Source organism: Choloepus didactylus, chromosome 22 (assembly GCF_015220235.1).
Source record: "Choloepus didactylus isolate mChoDid1 chromosome 22, mChoDid1.pri, whole genome shotgun sequence".
Taxonomy (NCBI): Eukaryota; Metazoa; Chordata; class Mammalia; order Pilosa; family Megalonychidae; genus Choloepus; species Choloepus didactylus.
In genome coordinates this window covers 12,044,807-12,065,066 of record NC_051328.1, presented here as the reverse complement: position 1 = coordinate 12,065,066, position 20,260 = coordinate 12,044,807, and the positions used below count along the sequence as shown (strand labels likewise).

Below are 20,260 nucleotides of genomic sequence, written 5' to 3'. Positions count from 1 at the left end.
GCAAAACGACTACAGAATTGCCAAGGTGAAAGGTCCATAATGCCACTGACTTTAAATTTGGATAATTTAATTTGGATGGTTTATTCCGAAAGCAGTACAGTTTAAATCAGGCAATGGGGCAAACACAGGTGTAGTCTTAGTAAATTAAAACCTTCAGGCCTTACCTTATCTTCGTTGGTACAAATGGTCCTTTTATAAAGAGAAGTAGGAGATTCAAATTACTTAAAAATCATCCAGCAACAATGGACACAGAGTAAACTGCTACGATGACAGGAGTCTCTGCCAGGGTCAGTCATAGCAAAACTTTATTGAACAGAAAACCCAGCAAACGTTTTTCACCTCTGCAAAGTTCCCCTTGGTTTAAAGTAAAGCACTGCATTTTAAAAAGCAAGTATACATAAGTCTTCCCTAGAAAAGTCCTGCTAAACATGTCTAGCAATTTCATTGATTATATAAAGTAGTACACTTAGTGTAATTTAAACATTCCAACAGGAATCAAATCGTACAAGCAGAACCATTTCTGCATCTATGACATCTATGTACAAACACACATGCAGACACACACATCTGGAAAAGTTCCTCAGGCATAAACATGCGACACAAGGCCTTCTACTTACAATGCTTATTAAACTACATACAGTATATATTAAAGCTCTTCAGAATAAAGACATAAGAAGCCTTGGGCATTTTTTGTTCAATTTCTATCATGGCTTCACGTCCTACTTTCTGCTTTATCACAAAAGCATATCATCACCTTCGTTGGTTCTTTTAATAATTCTGTGTCATTGCTGTGTCCAGGTGAGGAAACCTAACTGGAGTAAGAGGATCTGGTCCACGCCTGTCAAAGCCTTTAGCAGCCATAGAACAAACACTATCAGTTTGCTATGGCTGGGGGACCTTCTGGAAGAAGTGAGGCAAAGAAAGTCTTGAAGACAAGCCATGCTGTGCTCATAAACGAAGGGCTGGACTGCTCACCATCTAATACAACCCTGTCTGGAGGGAGGTGGTCGGGGTCTTCAGGTTCAGGACCAGCATCTTCCTAGAGATAATGAAACAAAATGAGAAAACAATTAGGGCTGGGATGAACACCAACAATGTTAGGAAAGGTCAGAGTGAATCCCTGGCCCTGTTGCCCCATATGAGAAGCAGGCAGGCAGGGCCCCAGAGATGGATGCCCTGGGCTAAATGGGGTTCTTTCACACACTTCCATAGGACAACTGTGTTGGTGACACTTCCATGGCTTTGACATTTCTGGCACCAAGTAACAGCAAAGAAAGTAACTTAATCTTCAACTATTATTAAACTAACAATTAAGTTAGCCACTTCATTAAACATGGATATTCTTCTAATTTTGGCAGCATTCTGAGTTAAGACACCCAAGAATGGGACCAGGGATACAATTTATATTAGAAAAGAATATCCTTCAGGATCATGCATTAATCCGCCTTATAAAAATTCGATTTCTGTGTATTATTTTCCAAGAAGTTTATTCTGTAAATGAGTCTTGCTTATACTCCTAATCCTTAATTAGAATAACCACCCATTAGCAGTTTCCATGGTATAACACATTGTCACACATCATTTAACACTTAAAATTGTGGGTTTAAAAAAAACATTGTTTTATATATGCCAAAAGGCAACTTGCCACGTGACAAAAATACCTGATGGGTTTTATAGCACATTCAGTGTTGTTAAAATTGTTGCTGCTCTAAGAAAATCTGGTAAAAATATCATGAAATATTTAGCCTAATAAAATGGTAAACTACAGGGCTGGAAACCTAACAGTGAGGAATCTGAGAGATAGCATTTCATGGCAATCTCAGGGGCTCCCGTGGGGGGTCCTTACTTGTAAGTTGTTGGGGTCTTGATTTGCAGCTTCTTGAGGAGGACCCTCATTCAGGAAGTTCTGAACCGGCCTCCGTCTAAATGGAAACCACCCAACATGATGCCTTCAAAGGAAGCACATAAAAATCCATCTTGGTTAATGTCACAGTGAGATTTGCTCAGGATTTTAAGGGTCCTTTCAATTAAAAAGGTCCCCCTTCCTCTCTTTCTCTAGTCACAGCAGTACCCCGGCTAGATGCTCACAGCAAGGCCATCTGTAGGGACATCCTGTTGCACTGTCTTTTAGACTTTCTCACTGGCCTGTGAGGTCCCTGAAGGCAGGGACTGTGTTTTATTCATCACTGTATGTCTAACAACATAAAACAATGCCTGGCACACAGTAGGTGCTCAATAAATACTTGCTTATCTGAACTAAACCTAACTCCTGAAAACCTGAGGAGGGAGTAAACCACGCCCCCCCCGAAAAAAAAAACCAAAACAAAAATATATATGCGCATATGAAGACCTAAATTTAGTTACCGAACTACATAGCTCTCAAGACTAAAGAAAGAACTGACGAAAAGTTTTATTTGGAGAATCCGATTAAAACCAAGTCTTGAAGCAAATATGACAAAATAGCCACAACTATTAAATTCTGGATATATGAGTGCCTGTTTCATGATTTTCTATTTTTAAAAAAGTTTTAAAAACTAAAATAAAAATCCATTTTTACTATAAAGGAAAAAAATCTCTTCTTTCAGTTTTAACTACAGACAAGAACCCATCACTCAAGGCCAGAGTTTCGCAACTTTGGCATTACTGTTGTTTTGGGCCACCTGTGAATTGGATGTTTAAGAGCAGCCCTAGCCTCTGCCCACTAGATGCCAGTGGGACTACCTCCCCTGCTGTGACAACCCAAAATAGCTCCTAACATTGCCAAATGAGCCCCGGGGGTGGGGGGTGGTGGGGAGGGCAGGAAAAATCACCCCCAGTTGAGAACCGTTACTCCAGACCAGGAAGGAAGTCAAAAGTCAGGTCTGTAAAGAGGTTCCCCAGCCCTTCAGAGCTATGCTACCAGGTCAGGGCCTGACCTTTGTCTTAGAAGGTGGCTGTAGCCTGATAAAAACAAACACAATTTCCCCTTCCCTGACTCATAAGGCCTATATTAATGTGGTTCACAAGCCTGGAAGGTACCTTATCAAAAGGAAAAGAAGAGAATGATCTTGCAGTAACACAGATAAACATGCTCTTGGCAATATACAACTAAAAAGTGAATTTCTTGCATTGGAAGTGCCAGAAAGACGTACTGTTTAAATACACATTCTTAGATAATGACCAAAACTGCTCAAAAAAGAACAAAACCTGAACTTGGTTTAAATCACTACATAATGTAATTTGTTATAAAGGACAAAAAGGAAAGAGAAATCATGTGCTTACAGGTACATAACAACTGTGGCCCCCATGACCATGAGGAATCTGCTCAAGGAGGAGTAGAAATACAGGATACTGAGGAAAACAGAAAACGTAGCTGCTGAATAGGTCCAATCCAACCAATCTCGATTTATCTCATCGTCTTCTTCCACTATAGGGCCTCCTTGTGCATTCATCCGCAAATTTTGATTGGCTCCAGGATTAACAACCACCTGAGGAGGAGCGTTCTGATTGGCTGGCTGGTTTTCAGCTGGAAACTGGTTGTGAATAGGGGCTGGAGCAGGTGCAGAGACCACAGGTATCTCTTGTGCACTTGGTGATGGGACAAAAGCCCCTGATGCAGCAGTGGCTGCTAAACTGAAATAAAAGAGAAGCTGGTGGGAACAAAGCAGCGAAGACAGAGGCTCTCATAATCTTATTTACGTAAGGGTCTTTCACTATTAAAAAGTAGGTACATATCACACTTGATTTTTCTTTAACTTGGTGAAGAAATGCTAACAGTCAGGTCTATAAATGCTTCTTCTGCCCCTTAGAGAAGCTACTTAGAATCAAACACCAAGATCACTATAACAGAATGGTGCAACAGTAAATTAAAAATTTCAGAAAACCTTAAAGATACCAACAAATTGAAAAAGAAGTAACATATTCTAGATAAAATCATCAGATTATGTGTCAGGCCCTGCATCAATACACAAATTAGGTATCAGCTGTCATTTACACTCATTCTACTCACAGAACTGGATAAAGCAGGGGCTCTGCAGAATTAATGAAAATACACTCATCCCTCCATCTCGAACTTCGCAGGTAACATGGATGTGATTTCCCTCAACTCCCGGGAGCCCCGACCACACCCACAGGGCGGGGAAGGACTCACTATTGCATGTAGTACTGCCGTGCATACATCTGCTGAAACCAGGAGAGCTGCAGCCACCCATAGGTTGTGTAGCCCGAGAAACCAGGCCCCAGGCCTTGGAACGTCTGCTGGGCAGCTTCAGGCCTGTGCAAAGATTAAGAAAAAAAAAGCAATCATGTTAATTTAGTATGAATAAATGAAAAGTAAGTTTAAATTACAACCAGATTCAAATCAAAAAGACATAGAATTTTAAATGGGATGTCTTGGGCCCTTTATTAAAATGGAAGAATGTACTTTTGGCAGTTACCTGGCAGATTACTACATGACGCTCCTGAGTAATGCAAGCACAGAAAGCGCTGATGACAAAGCCCTTCTACCACGGTGCAGACCCCACAGGAAACAAGTGCCCCCCTGCCCAGCACTGGGTTCTCACTGTGTCATCAATGGGCATACTGCTGCTTGTTTTGTGCTCAGATAAACAAGCTGGACCTTTCCTGGTTAAGTGGATCCCCATCCCCACTTTTTTCCTTGCTGAGTGAAACTGCAGGTCCAAATCCACTGTTCCTTCTTTAGAGAGCAGCTCAAAAGCCACATTTCTCCCAAAGCTTCTCCTGAAGGAAATTCCTCCCCACCAACACCTGCTCCTGCCCTGGCCCTAGATAGGAATCTCTACTGGGGGGAGAGCTATGTGTGTACAGGCATCACCCATGCTGCCCACTGACCACCTGGGGCCCTCACAAGCTAGGCAACTTCCCACCCACTATCTCACTCAATTCCCAACAACCCTGGGGGCAAAGGGCTCTCACTCCACTTTACAGAGAAGGAGCCCAAGTATAGCTCAGGGAAGGCAAGGAATTTGCACAAGGTCAGTGAGCTAGCAAGTGGAGAGCTGGACACCAACTCGCGCTGCTTCTGTCACACGACACAGCCCACAACTGCTGGGGACAGGGCATGTGGGAGTCACCTTTGGCTTTGTGCTTCTTACACAGAGAACTGCTGTGGCAGCACTTCACAAAACTGAAATTATAATAGAACTGTGGGAATATCAGGAGTTGGCTGTATGTACTGGCTGCTTAACAAGAGCTGTTGAAAGAAATCAACTAGCTTTAGTATGGTCAAATGCCAGCTCTCAGATCTGGGCCTGAAATCTCAAGCTGGATAGCCAGAATAAGGGTGTTAGTTTTGTTTTTCCATCCAATAATGTACCCAATAATCCAATTCATATGCTGATAGTCTTTTAACCAAATTCCATATTCAAAGTACCCCTAAAATAGTACTCCAATACAAATAGGTCTTGGTAGGATGATTTTGATCATTTAGAAAAGTTACAGTGCATGGAAATGGGATGATAACAGAACTTTTGTTAAATTTTGTTAGATCTAATGATGATGGTATTGTAGATACATAAGCTAAAAATTTTTTTTACACTTTTATAGACTAAAAAATTTTTAGTGTAAAAAAATTTTACACTTATATAGACTAAAATACGTAGGGGTGAAATGACATGATGCCTGGGAGTTACTTTAAAAGACTTCAGGGAATAAAAAAAGGGGAAGGGGGAATAGATGAAGCAAGTATGGCAAAATCTAAATCATTTTTGGGCCTGGGAGAGAATTATGTGGGGATTCATTATACAGTTCCCTCCTCTTTTGTATATTTGAAATTTCCATTAAAAGAAAATAACTCAAATAACAGACAAAAAAAACCTGACTTTATCAAAAATCAAACACAAAAACTATTAGGAAAGGGGGGCAGGAGAATTGGGAGAGTTACAGCATTTCAAATTTCAGATTACAGCATTACAAATTCTTTTTCCCATGGGAACTTTCACAATAAGGTGTTCCAGGAGCTACAAAATCCAAACATCAGAGCATTTAATCACTTGTCCTTTTGCTCTAAAAAAAAAAAAAAAGCTCTAATCGTGCTAAGAAATAGCCTTTTTCCCCCTAGTATTACCATAGGCCTTGGCAGAGAGCTAGTTCAATAGTCTCTTCACCTTTTGTCACCTATTGTCAGGATAAACAAAGCACCAAGCCCCTGAGCAAAACAGCTGCCTGATGCAGCAGCACTAACGCCCTATCATGAGGACAATCAAGAGGTCAACACAAGCCAAAGCACACCCACGCAGAAGGGGAAAAGGCCTAGGTTTTCAACACACTTCCACTTTTTATTTATCTGCTCTTAAAAGGTGATGTATTAATGTAGATTACAAGGGGTGACAGTATGACTGTGAAAATCTTGTGGCTCTCACTCCCTTTATCCAGTGTATGGATGGATGAGTAGAAAAATGGGAACAAAAACTAAATGAAAAATAGGGTGGGATGGGAGGGATGATTTGGGTATTCTTTTTTATTTTTATTTTTTATTCTTATTCTGATTCTTTCCGGCATAAGGAAAATGTTCAAAAATAGATTGGGGCGATGAATGCACAACTATATCATGGTACTGTGAACAGTGGATTGTACACCATGGATGACTGTATGGTATGAGAATATATCTTAATAAAACTGAATTAAAAAAAAAAAAGATGGTGTATTTAAAAAGAATTTAATATGTAAGAGATTTTTAAAGCCCCTTACAAAGCAAAATGTTGTATGTTTCAAGTTCGATGGCTATATGTGTGTAAACACACCTTATTCTTAAATTGATGCAAGCGACGAAGTTCCCATTGTACAAACCTAGCTCTTTATTCTAATCACTCACCTAGAGACAGTCTCCCATCCAGAAGGAGAAAGGTTGGGAAGAACCTCTCTTTGCCTTAAACCATCACTCAAGGAATCCCCAGGATACTGTCTCTGATTTAGACCAGTGGGCTGTTCAGCGGATTCGGCAACCTAAGTAAGTACAGCACGAACATCAGAACAAAGGAGCTGATGCAACTGTCTGAAATCAAGCTAAAAGGATTATGTTGCTTTGAATGGCTTCTGCTCCCCTTCCTGGACCTCCGAACTTGACAACATTATATAGATGCAACATTATGTAATAAAATTCTGAAATTTATTCAACACAATTTTTTGACATATGGACCCTAGAAAATCCATATTTTGACCTAGAATAGCTATGTTATAGTTCTATTAATTTTTTTCAATGACATTATCATTGGTGAGAAAGTTTCTTGATAAAGCACTATATACCTTGCAGGTGCTAAGTTTACTAATGTAAGAAATTGCATTTGACCAACAGGATTTATATATACAATCCAGCCAGCAACCTAAAGAAAGGGACTCTCCTATGCTACGTTCAGATATTTTAGGAAATACAGCTGTAATGCAAATTTAAAGTATATCACCAGGTTAAAATATTAATGTTGTATATTTAAATGAACATTGTGAAATGAGAAATAAATGATTTTGACTGCCAAACATAAATGAATTTTGATATCACTTGATAAAGAGTGTGGCCTTTTTCTACCCAACTAAATAAATAATCAGAATCTCCAAAGGAAATACATTCACTTTTTTACCCTTTATAATAATTAACAGTTCCTTGGGACATTATGTGCTCAGTTCAATAGAAACCCATTTTGAAGTGCCTTGCTAGTTCAGTGATCGCAATATAGTAATTTCAGGTCAAACCCATACCTAGAGTATGATTTAGAACTCCACCTTTCCACAGTGCTAACGGGATAGGCTACTCCCATCACAGCAAAACCTCATTTGTATTGATAACACAGTTCCTAATTCCTGATATTCACTGGACAGGAAACAAAAATATTACCTGGTTTTAAAAAAAGCCATAAAATTTCTCTTCAGAGTTCTACCCAACCTACTGTACTTCTCCCTTGACAACCTGCATGATAAGATTGTTCTGACCATGAGAAAACCCACGTACCTGAGAACTGGTTTCAGGCATTCTGGAAGGACTCTTCACACTACACACCAGATGCAAAACATGCCGTTTTTCCTGCTAAAAGTATTAAGGAGGTACTTTAGGACCTGAACTTAACCTGGTAAGTTCTTAACATTCAAAGGTTAATGTTTAAGTGACGTACCTTTGGAAGCACGTCCCTGAGACACTGGTGATCCAACAACAGCTTTCCAGAATAAATTAACCTCTGGTCCTCTGGACGCTTCTCGTGAAAAAGGAAGAGTAACACAGATCAGCATTTAGCCCCAACAAGTTCCCAAACACACAATAAATGTTTATACAACTAATTTGACTTTCCCCCAGTATTGCGGAAAAACACTTTTTCAAAGGCCCCATATACAAAACCTTTTATTTAGAAAGTGCTTAACTTTAAACTGACCTCTAATGTACAAAGAAATTTAGGATAGAAACTTATCTCCAGTCCCCAAAACCTATGGCAAATTACTTGCCTTCCTGATCCCAGGGAAACTGCTTTCTGCCATTGAAAACACAAAATGTATTTATTTGGGGCTCCTGCTGTAACTAGCTTCATAACCTCGTTTGTCTCACTCCCAAAGTAGTTCTTCACCAAAACCACCTAGAACTGTCCCCAAATTCTAAATTTAAGCCTTCAAAGAGGCTTTTACCTACAAACAAATGCAGATTCCACAGGAGAGTCTACCCAGCAACCCCGTGGGATTTAGTAACCCTGTTTCCGTGGTTGAACTCTGAGAAAGTGACTTGCCCCAAGTCACCTGCGACTGAGGATTCAAGGTTCCAAGCCCTCTTCTCAACCATTTAATACCAATGGTTTTAAACCATAGGGATTACACAACGTTTTTATACAAACTTGTCTTTCAAAATCTACTTTTTAATCTATTTTCAGCCCCTTTTAAAACTGTATTTAAGAACAATCGCCTCCAATAATATGCACCAAAGTCAGTACACTGGAGATCAACAACCTGTCAACTTACTCTTGCCAGAACAAACAATTATGCAAACTTGGATTAAAACTGTTCCTTCCAAGTAGCCTGAGATTATAAAAGCTGTTTAAAACAACAAAAACTTCATCTACTTATCTGCCTAAATCAGGACTTTTTTGACATTGCAAACTAAAACAAAATAGAGATATATAGGATCTGTGTTCATCATTGTTCTCACTTTATAGGTAAATGCTATACACATCAATTTGCAGAATACTATATATAAGGGGGTCCACCACCAGAAAAGGTTTGAAAACTACAACCCATTCCCAGCAGCTGCCTGTGGATTCGAACTGCTTTCCCTTTTAAAGGCCTGAATTGACACTCTGTGTCTTTACCCAAAAGACTGATCTGAAAAAAAGTTAATTATCTTAAGCAAACAGCTTTTATAAAGTAAGGCTTCTCACATTAGACCATTTTATACTACAGAAAACAAATGAAAACTGTGCTACAGCCATATTAACTTTGAACTATTAGGGAGATTTTTTAATTACAACTTTGGGTCTTCAGACTCAACAAAATATGAGCGTTCCCAACTGAAGGAAGCCCTCAAGGAAAACTCGCCTCCCCTACACTGCCTTTTACACCACATGATGCAACAAAAGACTATGCCTGCTCCACCACTTTGTGTCCCTCCCAGCCATTCAGGTAAAACAGCCATCTGCTTTCTTGGTAAACGTGCAAAAAGTGCCAAGGTGAATCCTAAAGGACACTGGGACGGAAGCTGCTTAAACAACAAGCAAAACTCAAACTCAGAAGGAAAATTCACTTCTGCATTCTTGACAACACGGAACAAAAACACTGTGGCACACAGATGCCACTCATTAGAACTCTTCACCTAAAGAGTGAACAGTTCGAATCTTTTCCTGCCCTCATGCCCTCTCCTGTTTGATGGAGAATTACAAACGTGGACAGAGGAGAACAATGCTGACACTTACATAATATCGGGGCAGTAAGTAAATATCGGAAGGTCCCCGCCTCCAACCGGTGGTGGGGAGAGAGGGCGGACCGGCGGCCGCGCTAAGGCGGATGTTGACAGATGTGTCAACCAAAACAAGAGCAAGGAATTCTCGTAACTGAGAGACCAAAGTCTTATGACCCAGACTGTTTCCCCCGTTTTGCCTGTTTGCCCCACAAATCGCTCCTCACTAGAAAGTGCACGGGGCTCCCTGCTGGGACGGAGCAAAGGCTGCGGAGTCCAGTCGACAGGGAGGGGCCGGCGGCGGAAGGTGAAGGAGGACGGCAAGCGCCACGTCCTCCTCTGGGTGTGGGGCCTTAAGTCCGCTGTGCCTGGCTGCACACCATGTTTCTCCAGCCACTGGCAAGGGGCTGGCACCTGTGCTCTCCTCCCAGCACTCAGAGGCTACAATCAGAAAGCTCCTTTCACCGCACTTTTTTTTTTTTTTCTTATTTCTACTCACTGGACGCAATCCTAATTAAGAACACCTAGCCACTCTGTCGTTTGGGGGAAGCTGAGGCCTGGAGGGTGAAATGACTCGCCCAAGGTCAAAGTGCTTGGCTAAGGGTGGAACCCAGATCCGGGCGACGAGGAAGGGATCTGCGGAGGGGGGCAGGTGTGCTACAGGCTCTGGGGATTTGGGGAACGGGGCGATGAGGTGACAAGGGACGGCAGCCCGTCGGGAAGGCAGGGTGATGGTGGCCAGGAAGAAGAGACGACAGGCACTGGGCAAAGCGCGGCAGGCCACAGCCTTGGGAGAAGTGACCAGGAGAGAAAGAGCCGTCGGGGGACTGTCGGCGAAGGGGGAAGCTCTCAGAAAAGGGGAGGCGGACGTGGCATCCCTAGGGGGACGCGAGGAGGGCTGCGGGGATGACAGCCGGGGGTGAGTTAGGAGTCAGGGGCCCCTCTCACCGGGCGCTCGGGGTAGACGCGGCTCAGGTGAGCCTTGAAATGGCCAACGCTCCAGCTGCGGTCGCCGCTCAGCTCCAAGTCGCGGTGGCGCTGGTTGGGGCTCTTTACCAAAAGCGTGACGGGCTCGGGCTCCGGCTCGGGCTGGGGCTGGGGCTGGGGCTCGGGCTCCATGTCGGCTGCGCCCTGGGCTCTGCTGCGCTCCGAGATGCCAGGCAGGAAGCGCCGCAGCCGCTGGCAACCGCGCAACGACAGTTCCCGTCTCTGGGGCGCGCGCCCCCAGCCTGGGGCGCCTTTTATAGGTACCCCGCGTCCAGGCTCCGCGGACCCATTGTGGCTGCCGCCCATTGGCTGAGGCGGAGGCCACTGCCCCAACGTGGCCCAATCAGCGCCCGGATCCGGGCAGCAAAGGGGTGGGCTGAGCACGTGGGCGCGGGCTGATGCAACCCGCCGCCGTTGCGTCACCCGAGCGGCAGCCGCGGCCGGGCAGCCGGGGTTCGGCGGCCATGTTTGGCTGCGCTGCGGCCGGGGCGGGGCGGCCGGGCGGAGGCGGGAAGGTCCCTTCGTTCTGGTTTCCTGAAGCGCTTTGGGGAGGGCGCTCCTGGCCGACCCTCGGCCTCGTAGTCTCTGCAAATTGTTTCCTCACAAAGCAACACCCCCGCCCTTTTCTGACCCCAAGTGCCAAGTCCCACTTTCCCCCTTTCCCTTCTCCCGGTGGCCCTCGACGTGTGGCCTCACAGTCCGTGCTGCAGGGAAAAGGTCGGAACCCCGCCCCGCCCCAGGCCTCAGCTCAGAGAACCACCGGGAGAACCCCGCCCGCGAGCCCACCGGGGAGGGATGCTCGTTAGAAAGGCAGGGAAGAAGCAGGGCCGATATAGTGATGGAGACGTCCAAGCCACCGTTACCAATTTATCTATGGCCTCTTGGCCTTGAACATTAATGCCCACAAGTGTGGGACATCACACTTATTATGAGTGGAAAGCAGGCCACAGGCCAGCTCACACCGGGAGAAAAGGACGTCACTGTATAGAAAACTCATATATGCTTCCTTTGAATTGGGACTGAGGCAACAAGGGCAGGGTTCTCGGTTTCCTAAAATGTGATCATAAAGTCTACTCGGTTGCAGATACTTCCTGCCTCCCCTCCATAAGAAAAAGTCTTGAAAACAAAACTGACATTGCACTCCCCACGTCCTTGTTCCAGCCCTGTTGGGACATTGTTTTTCCAGGTTCTGCTAGTCGACCGGAGGGGAGGAGGAGCCTGGTGTGGTTCGTGGACCTCAACGTAACACAGAACTTGGGGTGGTTTCTTTCTCAGCTGTCGCTATATTAAGAAGGGGGTGGGGTGGGGGGACTTTGAGATGAATTGTCCCCATGTTCTGCTTTCTGGGGTTGTGTTTTGTCTGCTCAGAAGAGCTCTCTGTCCCTTTTCATCAGGTGGTTTCACTGGCGTGGGATATGCAGTTACACCAAGCCTCTTGCTTGGTTTAATGCTCTGCTGTCACCATCTTGAAATTCTCAACAAATTTGAACATAAAGCCCTGCATTTTCATTTTGCAGGGGCCTCACAAACTATGCAGCAGGTCCTGCTTTTTTGTACATCAGGATGGGAATGAATTTTGATTGGGTGGTCTTGCTACTGGCAAGAAGCTGACCAGTGGGGCAAAACCAGATAAAACAAGCAGAAGCCTTAGAAGGGCAGCCAGGCAGGAGATAGCTTCACTGGGAAATTAAATTTGCCACACAGCCTGGTTTTCCTCTGGCCTGCAGTGACAAGCCTGAGGATCCTTGAAACAGCTCAACCATTTCCACTCAGTAATAAGAAATTAAAGGGGTGTATTTTTTTCCCCTAGGGAGAAGGCAATTCAATTTCTGTGATTCCCTCTTGAGTTACCTCCCAATGAAATAGCTCCTTTTAAAGGATTTTGGTGATTCTCTCTATAGCACATTTAGGAAAACATTAAATTCAAGCATGCCAAGAATAGAAAGATAAACAAGGCATGACCCTGCTCTTAGTGACCTTCCAAATATAATGGGTGATAAGATGGCACAAAAGTACAGAAATAAAAGACAACCTCAATTTCTGGGGAACTTAAGCAGGGAGGAGAGGAGGGAGAGTCAGAAAATTTGATGGAAAAGGTAGAATTTGAGCTGAACTTTGAAGCATGAGTGGGATTTGAATAAAAATAATAATATCAGCCACTGGTGATTACCATTACCCATTCTGGTACCCCTACTTTATGTACAGATTTTCTGTGGGCAGTATAGCTCAGGGGTTACACTCACGGACCTAGAATCGGTTTTCAGACCCAGCCTTTGCCACCTACTAGCTATGTGACCTTAGGCAAATTAATGTCTCTGTACCTGATTTTCCTCATTTATGAAGTAGGAATTGTAATAATAGTATCTATTTCATAGATTGTTGTGAGGCTTAAATGATATAACATTGCTCGAGCTCTTGGAACAGACCCAGGCATTTAGTAAGTGCTCAATAAATGTCAGCCATTAATATTTAGGGAACTACAAGGAGTCTGGTTCAGTGGTTTCCAAACCTAGATGTGTATCAGAATCACCCAAGAAGCTCTTTTTAAAGTAAAGACTCCTGCAACATCAAGTATTGGAGAGGCCGTGGAGCAATTGGAACCCTCACACCTAGCTGGCAGGAAAATAAAATAGCACAATCACTCTGGAACTCAGTCTGGCAGTTTTTCATAAAGTTAAACACACATCTACCCTATGATCTACCCATTCCACTCTTAGGTATTTATCCCAAAGAAATAAAAATATATATCCAAAGTCTCACCCAAGAAATGTTCATGGCAGTTTTGTTCACTGTAACACCAACCACTGGGAACAGTCTATGTGTCCATCAACAGGAGACCAGATAAACAAACTATGGTATATCCATAGAATAAAATACTTCTCAGCAATAAAAAGGAACAAACTACTAGTACATGCAATGACATGAATGAATTTCAAAACCACGCTGAGCAAATGCACGAGACACCAAAGAGTACATATAATATGATTCCACTCATATGCAAAACTAATCTATGGTGACAGCAGATCTGTGGTTGCCTGGGGATGGGAGGGGTGGTGGCACAGACTGACTGGGAAGGGGATGGCAGTTGTGTGCTAAAGCTGGCTTGTACTAGTTCACAAGAGCCAATTGTGAGTCTCTCTTCCCAACTCTGCTTTCAGTGACATCACCTTGATATACTGAAGTAGGCCATGGTGGGCATATTTACATCATGGAGATTGGCAAATGCTATAAATTGGAGTGTTTGCATTTCTCCCCCTAGGGAGCCAGTTGTTAAACTTTTGCCAGCACACCACTGGGCAAGAAGGAACTTTCTTGGGTGTTGAAATGTTCTTTATTTTGATAGGAGTGGGGGTTGCACAGGTATAGCATTTGTCAGAATTATTTAAACTGTGCATTAAAGCTCTGTGCCTTCCAATGAAGTTCTGATGCATGCTACAACATGGATGAAGACATCAAGTTGAGTGAAATAAGCCAGACACAAAAGGACAAATGCTATATGACCTCTCTTATATGAAATAAGCAGAATATATGTATTTATAAAGTCACTTATATGAAATGAACAGAATATATGTATTCGTAAAGTCAAACTAGAATACAGGTTACTAGGAGTCAAGTGGGGAAAGGGAATGGGGAGTTAATGTTTAATTGATATGGAGTGTCTGTTTGGGGTGATGGAAAAGTTTCGGCAGTGGATGATGGGATGGAGGCACAACTTTGTGTATATAATTAACAGCACTGAATTGTATATTTGAAAAAGGGTAAAAAGGGAAATTCTAGGTTGTATATGTTACCAAATAACACACATAGAACTATACAACACAAAGAGTGAGCCCTAATGTAAACTGTGAGCTGCAGTTAATAGCATAAATGTAATAATATTGCTCCATGAATTGTAACAGTTACCAAACTAATGTAAAATGCTAATGACAGGGAAAACTGTGTGTGTGAGAGGGGGTTATATGGGAACTCTGTACTTTCCTACAACTGCTCTAGTAAAAACAACAAAAAAGATTTGTGCCTTTCACTGCATATAAATTATGTCTAAGTTGCTAAAATAAATTGAGTCCTTTTAAAAAATGTCAGATGTCTGGTTCCCATTTCAGGCCTACCAACAGGGCCTGATGCATCCGGTTGGGTGTTGGTTCAAGGGCCAGGGAAGGGAACCACTGGTCAAGTGTGACGGTTAAGTACAGGCTTTATTTTAAAATAATAATAATGTCAGTGGAAGGTAAGACTGGAAAGAATTCTTGGGACCAGCTCAGGAAAGATTTTGAATATCATCCTTGGGAGTTTGGGCCTCATTTTGTGGATAATGGGAAGTTTGTGAGCAGTGGAAGTTACCATGGAGCCATCATTCCAGGGTCAGTACGGAGGCTGGGTTTGAGGGGGAGAGACCTAGGGCCAAGAAACCCAACTGCTTCATTCAGAGGAGATGTGGATCAGAAACAGGATGGCCCCAAAGTGGAAAAGCGAGGTGCACAAAAGAGAAATTGCAGAGACAACGCAGGAGGGAGAGGGGCTTGGTCAAGAACACTGGTTCCAGATTACAAACAATGGCTAACACTTCTGGAATGCTTACCACATGCCAGACACAACTTCAAGAACTTTGCATGACTTCATTCATTCAAGACTCACAGCAACATCATGAGGAAGAACACTACTATCATTTCTACTTTACAGCTGGGGAAACTGAGGCCCAGAGAGTTTAAGTAACTTGCCCAAGTTCACAGAGCTAGGAAGTGGCTGAACCCAGAAGCCAAACTATTTATGAAATGATTATTTTTAAATTGCATTGAGGTATAATTTACATACATGGAAGTTAAGTGTACAACTGGAAGAATTTTGACAAATGTGTCGCTGTGTAACCCACACTCCGATGAAATATGGAACGTTGCCGTAACCCAAAAAATTTCCCTACTGCCCCCTCCTGGTCAACCCCCTCACCCCCACCCACCCAACCACTGATCTGCTTTCTGTCACTCTAGTTTAGTTGTGCCTGTTCTAGAAGCTCATATAAATGAAATCATACAGTACATATTCTTTTGTGCCTCTCAAAGACAGAATTTCAAACAGATCAGAGAAAGAAAGATGGTGAGCTGGAGAGAAATCCATATTCTCAAATGGGATTTCTGGAAATGTGGAAATGAAAGAACTATGGAAAACTTTTCACATGATTGTAGTAGCACTTGTGTGGTGCTCTCTCTCTGCGGGGTCCTAATTCATCTTTAACTTCCGAGGAGGTGGGGTGGGAAGAAGGAGCCCAGGCCTGTCTCATTTTAGAGTCAGGTCGTAAAGACAGGGACGGGGCTTTGTAAGAGCTGGGCAGGCAAAAGGTCACTGATAGTGTATATGTTTCATTTAAAATTATCTGACGTCTTAGGCCCTTGAGCTGTGCTACTTTGTTGTTGGAACTCTTGTTTTTATTTGGCTTCTAGAGATCTCCCAGATAATTCAAACCCCAATCAGAACACTTGCCTTTTGCAGTCACTTTTGAAGTCCTAATGTGGCCATGCCAGAAACCAGGAAGTGGACATCCTGTTCTGTACGCGTGAAATCCATCCGGCGTAACTCTCGTGCCCACGCTAAGCCAGAAACGGTTTTCTTTTCTTACCAGAAGGAGCTCCCAAGGCAAATCTTCTCTTACAGGGTGGCCAGAGGTAGGCAAGTGTTTTTGGTTGATAGGGGAAGGGGACTCTCAGATTGCAGTTCCTGATTTTGAAGGGTTTCCCAGGGGCCGGGGTGGGGTAGGGAATGGGGAGCCAATGCTTAACGGGTACAGAGTTTCTGTTTAGGATGATGGAAAAGTTTTGGCAATGGATGGTGGCAATGGTAGCACGACATTGTGAATGTAATTAACACCACTGAATTATTTACCTGAATATGGCTCAAGGGGGAAATTTTAAGTCGTATATATGTTACTAGAACAAAAAAATTAAAAAAATTATAGGACTACCCAACACAAACAGTGAGCCCTAATGTAAACAATGGACTATAATTAATTGTAAAATTATACTTGTATTGTTTCATCACTTGTAACAAAGCTACCACAATAATGCAAAGTATTAATAGGGAAAATTGAGGGGGTTGGTATATGGGTACTCCATAATTTCTGCATGATTTTTCTATAAAACCTACAACTTCTTTAATTAAAAAGAAAAGTGCTAATAACGTGAACTCTGGGGGAAGAAAAAGGACATATTTTTAAATCAAAGAAAATTAAAACTAAACTTGTGTTGAGAGCCCTACAGTGTTCCTTGAATAGGCGACACCAGGCCAATCAAAACGGACAATCTGGCCAAGCTATGGTAGCAGAACACAGAGTGCGAGGGTTAACTGCATGGCGTACTTGTAAACGCAGCCCTCACAAGGTTTCCTCTTTTCTATGGAAGGTTGTTTCCTAGCCTTTAATCCAATGGAGGTAGGAATACAAATAAAATAACCACCATCATCACAACCAAAATCCTTACAATCCCCCAGAAAGCGATTTAGACCCTACCAGGGAGGGTGGGTGGGGGTCTACCTGATTTAATAATGCCTCTCACAGGGTGAATGTTTGGCTTTGCTCCAGACGGCAGGTGTGTTGGCTCTAGGTTTACAGCTCTCCCTGGCTCCTGGCTTTGGCTCAGGGGCAAACAAAGGCTGGCATCCAGGGCAGGGGTCAGGGCAGGGGTCGGCGACTGAAATCTGAGGCCCCAGGTAACACTCAGAAACCCACATTCCTCTTTCCCCATCCCAGCCTCCTGCCCAGGCCTCTTCTAAATATTCTGACTGCAGTCCAGCATCTTACTTTAAGAAGAAAAGGGGGGGAAATGTATTTATTTAAACCCTGAGTGGCATTTTCAAAATCAATTTTATTGAGATATATTCACATACCATACAATCATCCAAAGTGTACAATCAGTTGTTTACAGTACCATCATATAGTTGTGCATTCATCACCCCAATCTATTTTTTGAACATTTTCCTTGAACCAGAAAAAGTGAAAATAAGAATAAAAAAATAAGAGTAAAAAAGAACACCCAAATCATCCCCTGCCTCCCACCCTATTTTTCATTTAGTTTTTTGTCCCCATTTTCCTACCCATCCATCCATACACTGGATAAAGGGAGTGTGATCTGCAAGGCTCTCACAATCACACTGTCACCCCTCGTAAGCTACATTGCTATACAATCGTCCTAAGTGGCATTTTGATAGTGTATTGGTCTCTTTCTTTCTTTTTCCCCAGCAAAAACCCCACCTTCCCCAAGCTGAGATTTTTCAGACCAGATTTAGCATTTAGGCAAAGATGCATAAGGCGACTGAAATAGCTTAGAGCCAAATTCTTGTTAAAATAGTGGGACTTTTGAAACTCCTCCATGAATTTAATTCTGCTTGCCCAGCCCTTCCATTCAGCACTGAGCTTTTCCTCCTGTCCTTACCCGCCTGTGCCAAATGCCTCCACTCTTTCCCCCTCCTCACCCATCTCTGACCTGGTCAGGCCACCCCTCCCCTGCCCACATCACTCTGGTCTGCAGGAATCAGCCACTTGCCCTTGCCCCCGTCAGTCTTGTTCTTTGGAAGAGGCTCGGCCCCCTTCCCCTGCACATAGCCTCCCTACCGGGTGGCCTCACATGAACTAAGCCCGGCTTTCCCCAGAGAGGGGCCCTTGAGCTTCCTGCTCTTTGTGTATCTCTGCAGCCTTCTATGACCAGAAATCCTGGCTGGCACAGGTACCATTCTTTGACTTCCAGGGCTCTTTCCCAAGACCTCAGTGCCATCAACAACAAACTCACAACCTTCCTTTCCACCCCCTGCCCATCTTAGCTACTCCACCACCCAGCTCACACTCACTCAATGCTCAACTCAATTACTTTGATCTCATCTCTGCTCTCCTCCCACTGCCCACTGGCATGACCCCTTCATCGATTCATTCATCCATCAAACATTTATCAAGTGCCTGCTCTGTGCCAAGCCCTGTGCTGGGTCCTGGGGTGCAAAGATGAGTCTGGTACGGTCACCCTCAGAGCTGGCCCATTCAGCCATTGCAGTGGTTAAGATATTTACTCTGTGCCAGTTGGTAAACAGACACTCCCCTGAGAACCCCCAGCTCCCACAAGGTGTCCAGTCTCCCTAGCACTTAACAGCTAAAAGGTGCATCCCAATTTACCACCCTCACAGAGCTTATGGTCAAATGGTGGACACTTAAGACTTTGATAGTGCTCCAGATGTTTACCTCCTCCAGAAACTCAAACTGTGAAACGCACACATACTGACCATGAACTGCCTTTTATTCTCCTCTGCCTCCCTGTCTCCCACTCCCACTCCACACCCTTTTGGTCCCCCTACTACCAGCCCCTCAAGTGTTTTTTACTCTTGCAGCTCACCTCCAGCCTCTCTAACCACCTTGGAGCTCATGGTCAGCCCTTTGCAAATACTTTCATCATCCTCCTTGACTCCCATGCCTTGACCTTCCATCCTTCTGGCTTGGCCAGCACCTTCCCTGAAGAACAGGTCACCTGCGTTCTCCATGTTGCTTTCTGACTGGTGCTCGAGAGCCCCACCAGGAAGAATCACAAGCCAGGTGTCCTAAGAGTTTGGCACCCTTGGGCTACTAGGCTTCAGCTACACCCTTCCCCACATTTCGTTGCCTCGCCATTTCCTCTTCGTCTTTAACCTCTCCCCTTGACCTTCAGATACAGCCAGGTCTCCTTACTCACCACCAGCCTGTAACAGAGACATTTGTTTCTCAATGAATATTCATATGTTCCCCCAAACTTCCCAGCACCCTTGCAGCTAGGTGGAGCCGTGAGACTTCTTTTGGCCAATGGGCTTTGAGTGGAAGTAACAAGTCCCTTAGATGCTGAAGCATTTCAAAGCCAATATGTGACCTTCCAGCTCTCTTTTTCCTTCCTCCCTGTGTTGGAAGCCACTAGCTGAGGTGGTGGTCTCCGAAGATGGGAGGGTCTTGATCGCTGGGCCTAGATGTGGAGGAGAGAGACCCTGAAGAGTTGCTTGAGCAGCATAGGAGTATCATAAAAGAGAAATAGTCCTAGAATTATCCCAACATATCCCTTAAGACAACAACAGCCAAAGCCCCTTCCCTTGAGTCTGCTACTCCAAGTTTCCACCCTATTTCCTCATTCCCTCCATTGCTAGATTACTCGAGTTGAAGGCCTATAGACATGGCCATTGCTTTTCTTTCCTCTCCACAAGTTTACTCCTTGGCCCCTGGTCCCTGTCCCACCACTTTACCAAATGATTCTTTGCAGAACCCCAAATCCAACAGCCCCTTTTAGCGGTGCCAGCCTCTCTGCAGGCAGGTGACATGAGGGCCTACTCTGTCTTCTTTGACCACTTCTCTTGGTGCCCCCTGAGGCCCTTGGTTATCCTTCTGCCCCATCCCATGCTCCTTTTACGACTACTTTATCAGCTGTA

The 20,260-nt window shown here is 43.9% G+C and overlaps 1 protein-coding gene across 2 annotated transcripts; it reads right to left on the bottom strand.

The window, feature by feature from the left end:
* Window positions 1-283: 283 nt before the first annotated feature.
* Window positions 284-11,076, bottom strand: HERPUD1 (homocysteine inducible ER protein with ubiquitin like domain 1). Of its 2 annotated transcripts, none has more exons than XM_037816139.1 (8): window positions 10,808-11,076; window positions 8,100-8,177; window positions 7,940-8,014; window positions 6,812-6,942; window positions 4,130-4,252; window positions 3,262-3,612; window positions 1,847-1,949; window positions 284-1,039 (listed from the first exon to the last, which is right to left on the bottom strand). In XM_037816139.1, the coding sequence occupies exons 1-8, from the start codon at window positions 10,976-10,978 to the stop codon at window positions 875-877; spliced, it is 1,197 nt and encodes a 398-aa protein (XP_037672067.1). In that variant the 5' UTR covers window positions 10,979-11,076; the 3' UTR covers window positions 284-874. The 2 variants fall into 2 exon arrangements, with proteins under 2 accessions (XP_037672067.1, XP_037672068.1); XM_037816140.1 differs by having other exon boundaries at window positions 7,940-8,011.
* Between the last annotated feature and the right edge of the window lie 9,184 nt (window positions 11,077-20,260).

Coding starts and splice junctions, on each gene's coding strand:
- HERPUD1 (XM_037816139.1), bottom strand. CDS start 10,978: ATGGAGCCCGAGCCCCAGCCCCAGCCCCAGCCCGAGCCGGAGCCCGAG. Junction 8,015..8,099: donor TCAGGGACGTGCTTCCAAAG/GTACGTCACTTA, acceptor TAATACTTTTAG/CAGGAAAAACGGCATGTTTT. Junction 3,613..4,129: donor CGGCAGTACTACATGCAATA/GTGAGTCCTTCC, acceptor CTTTTATTTCAG/TTTAGCAGCCACTGCTGCAT.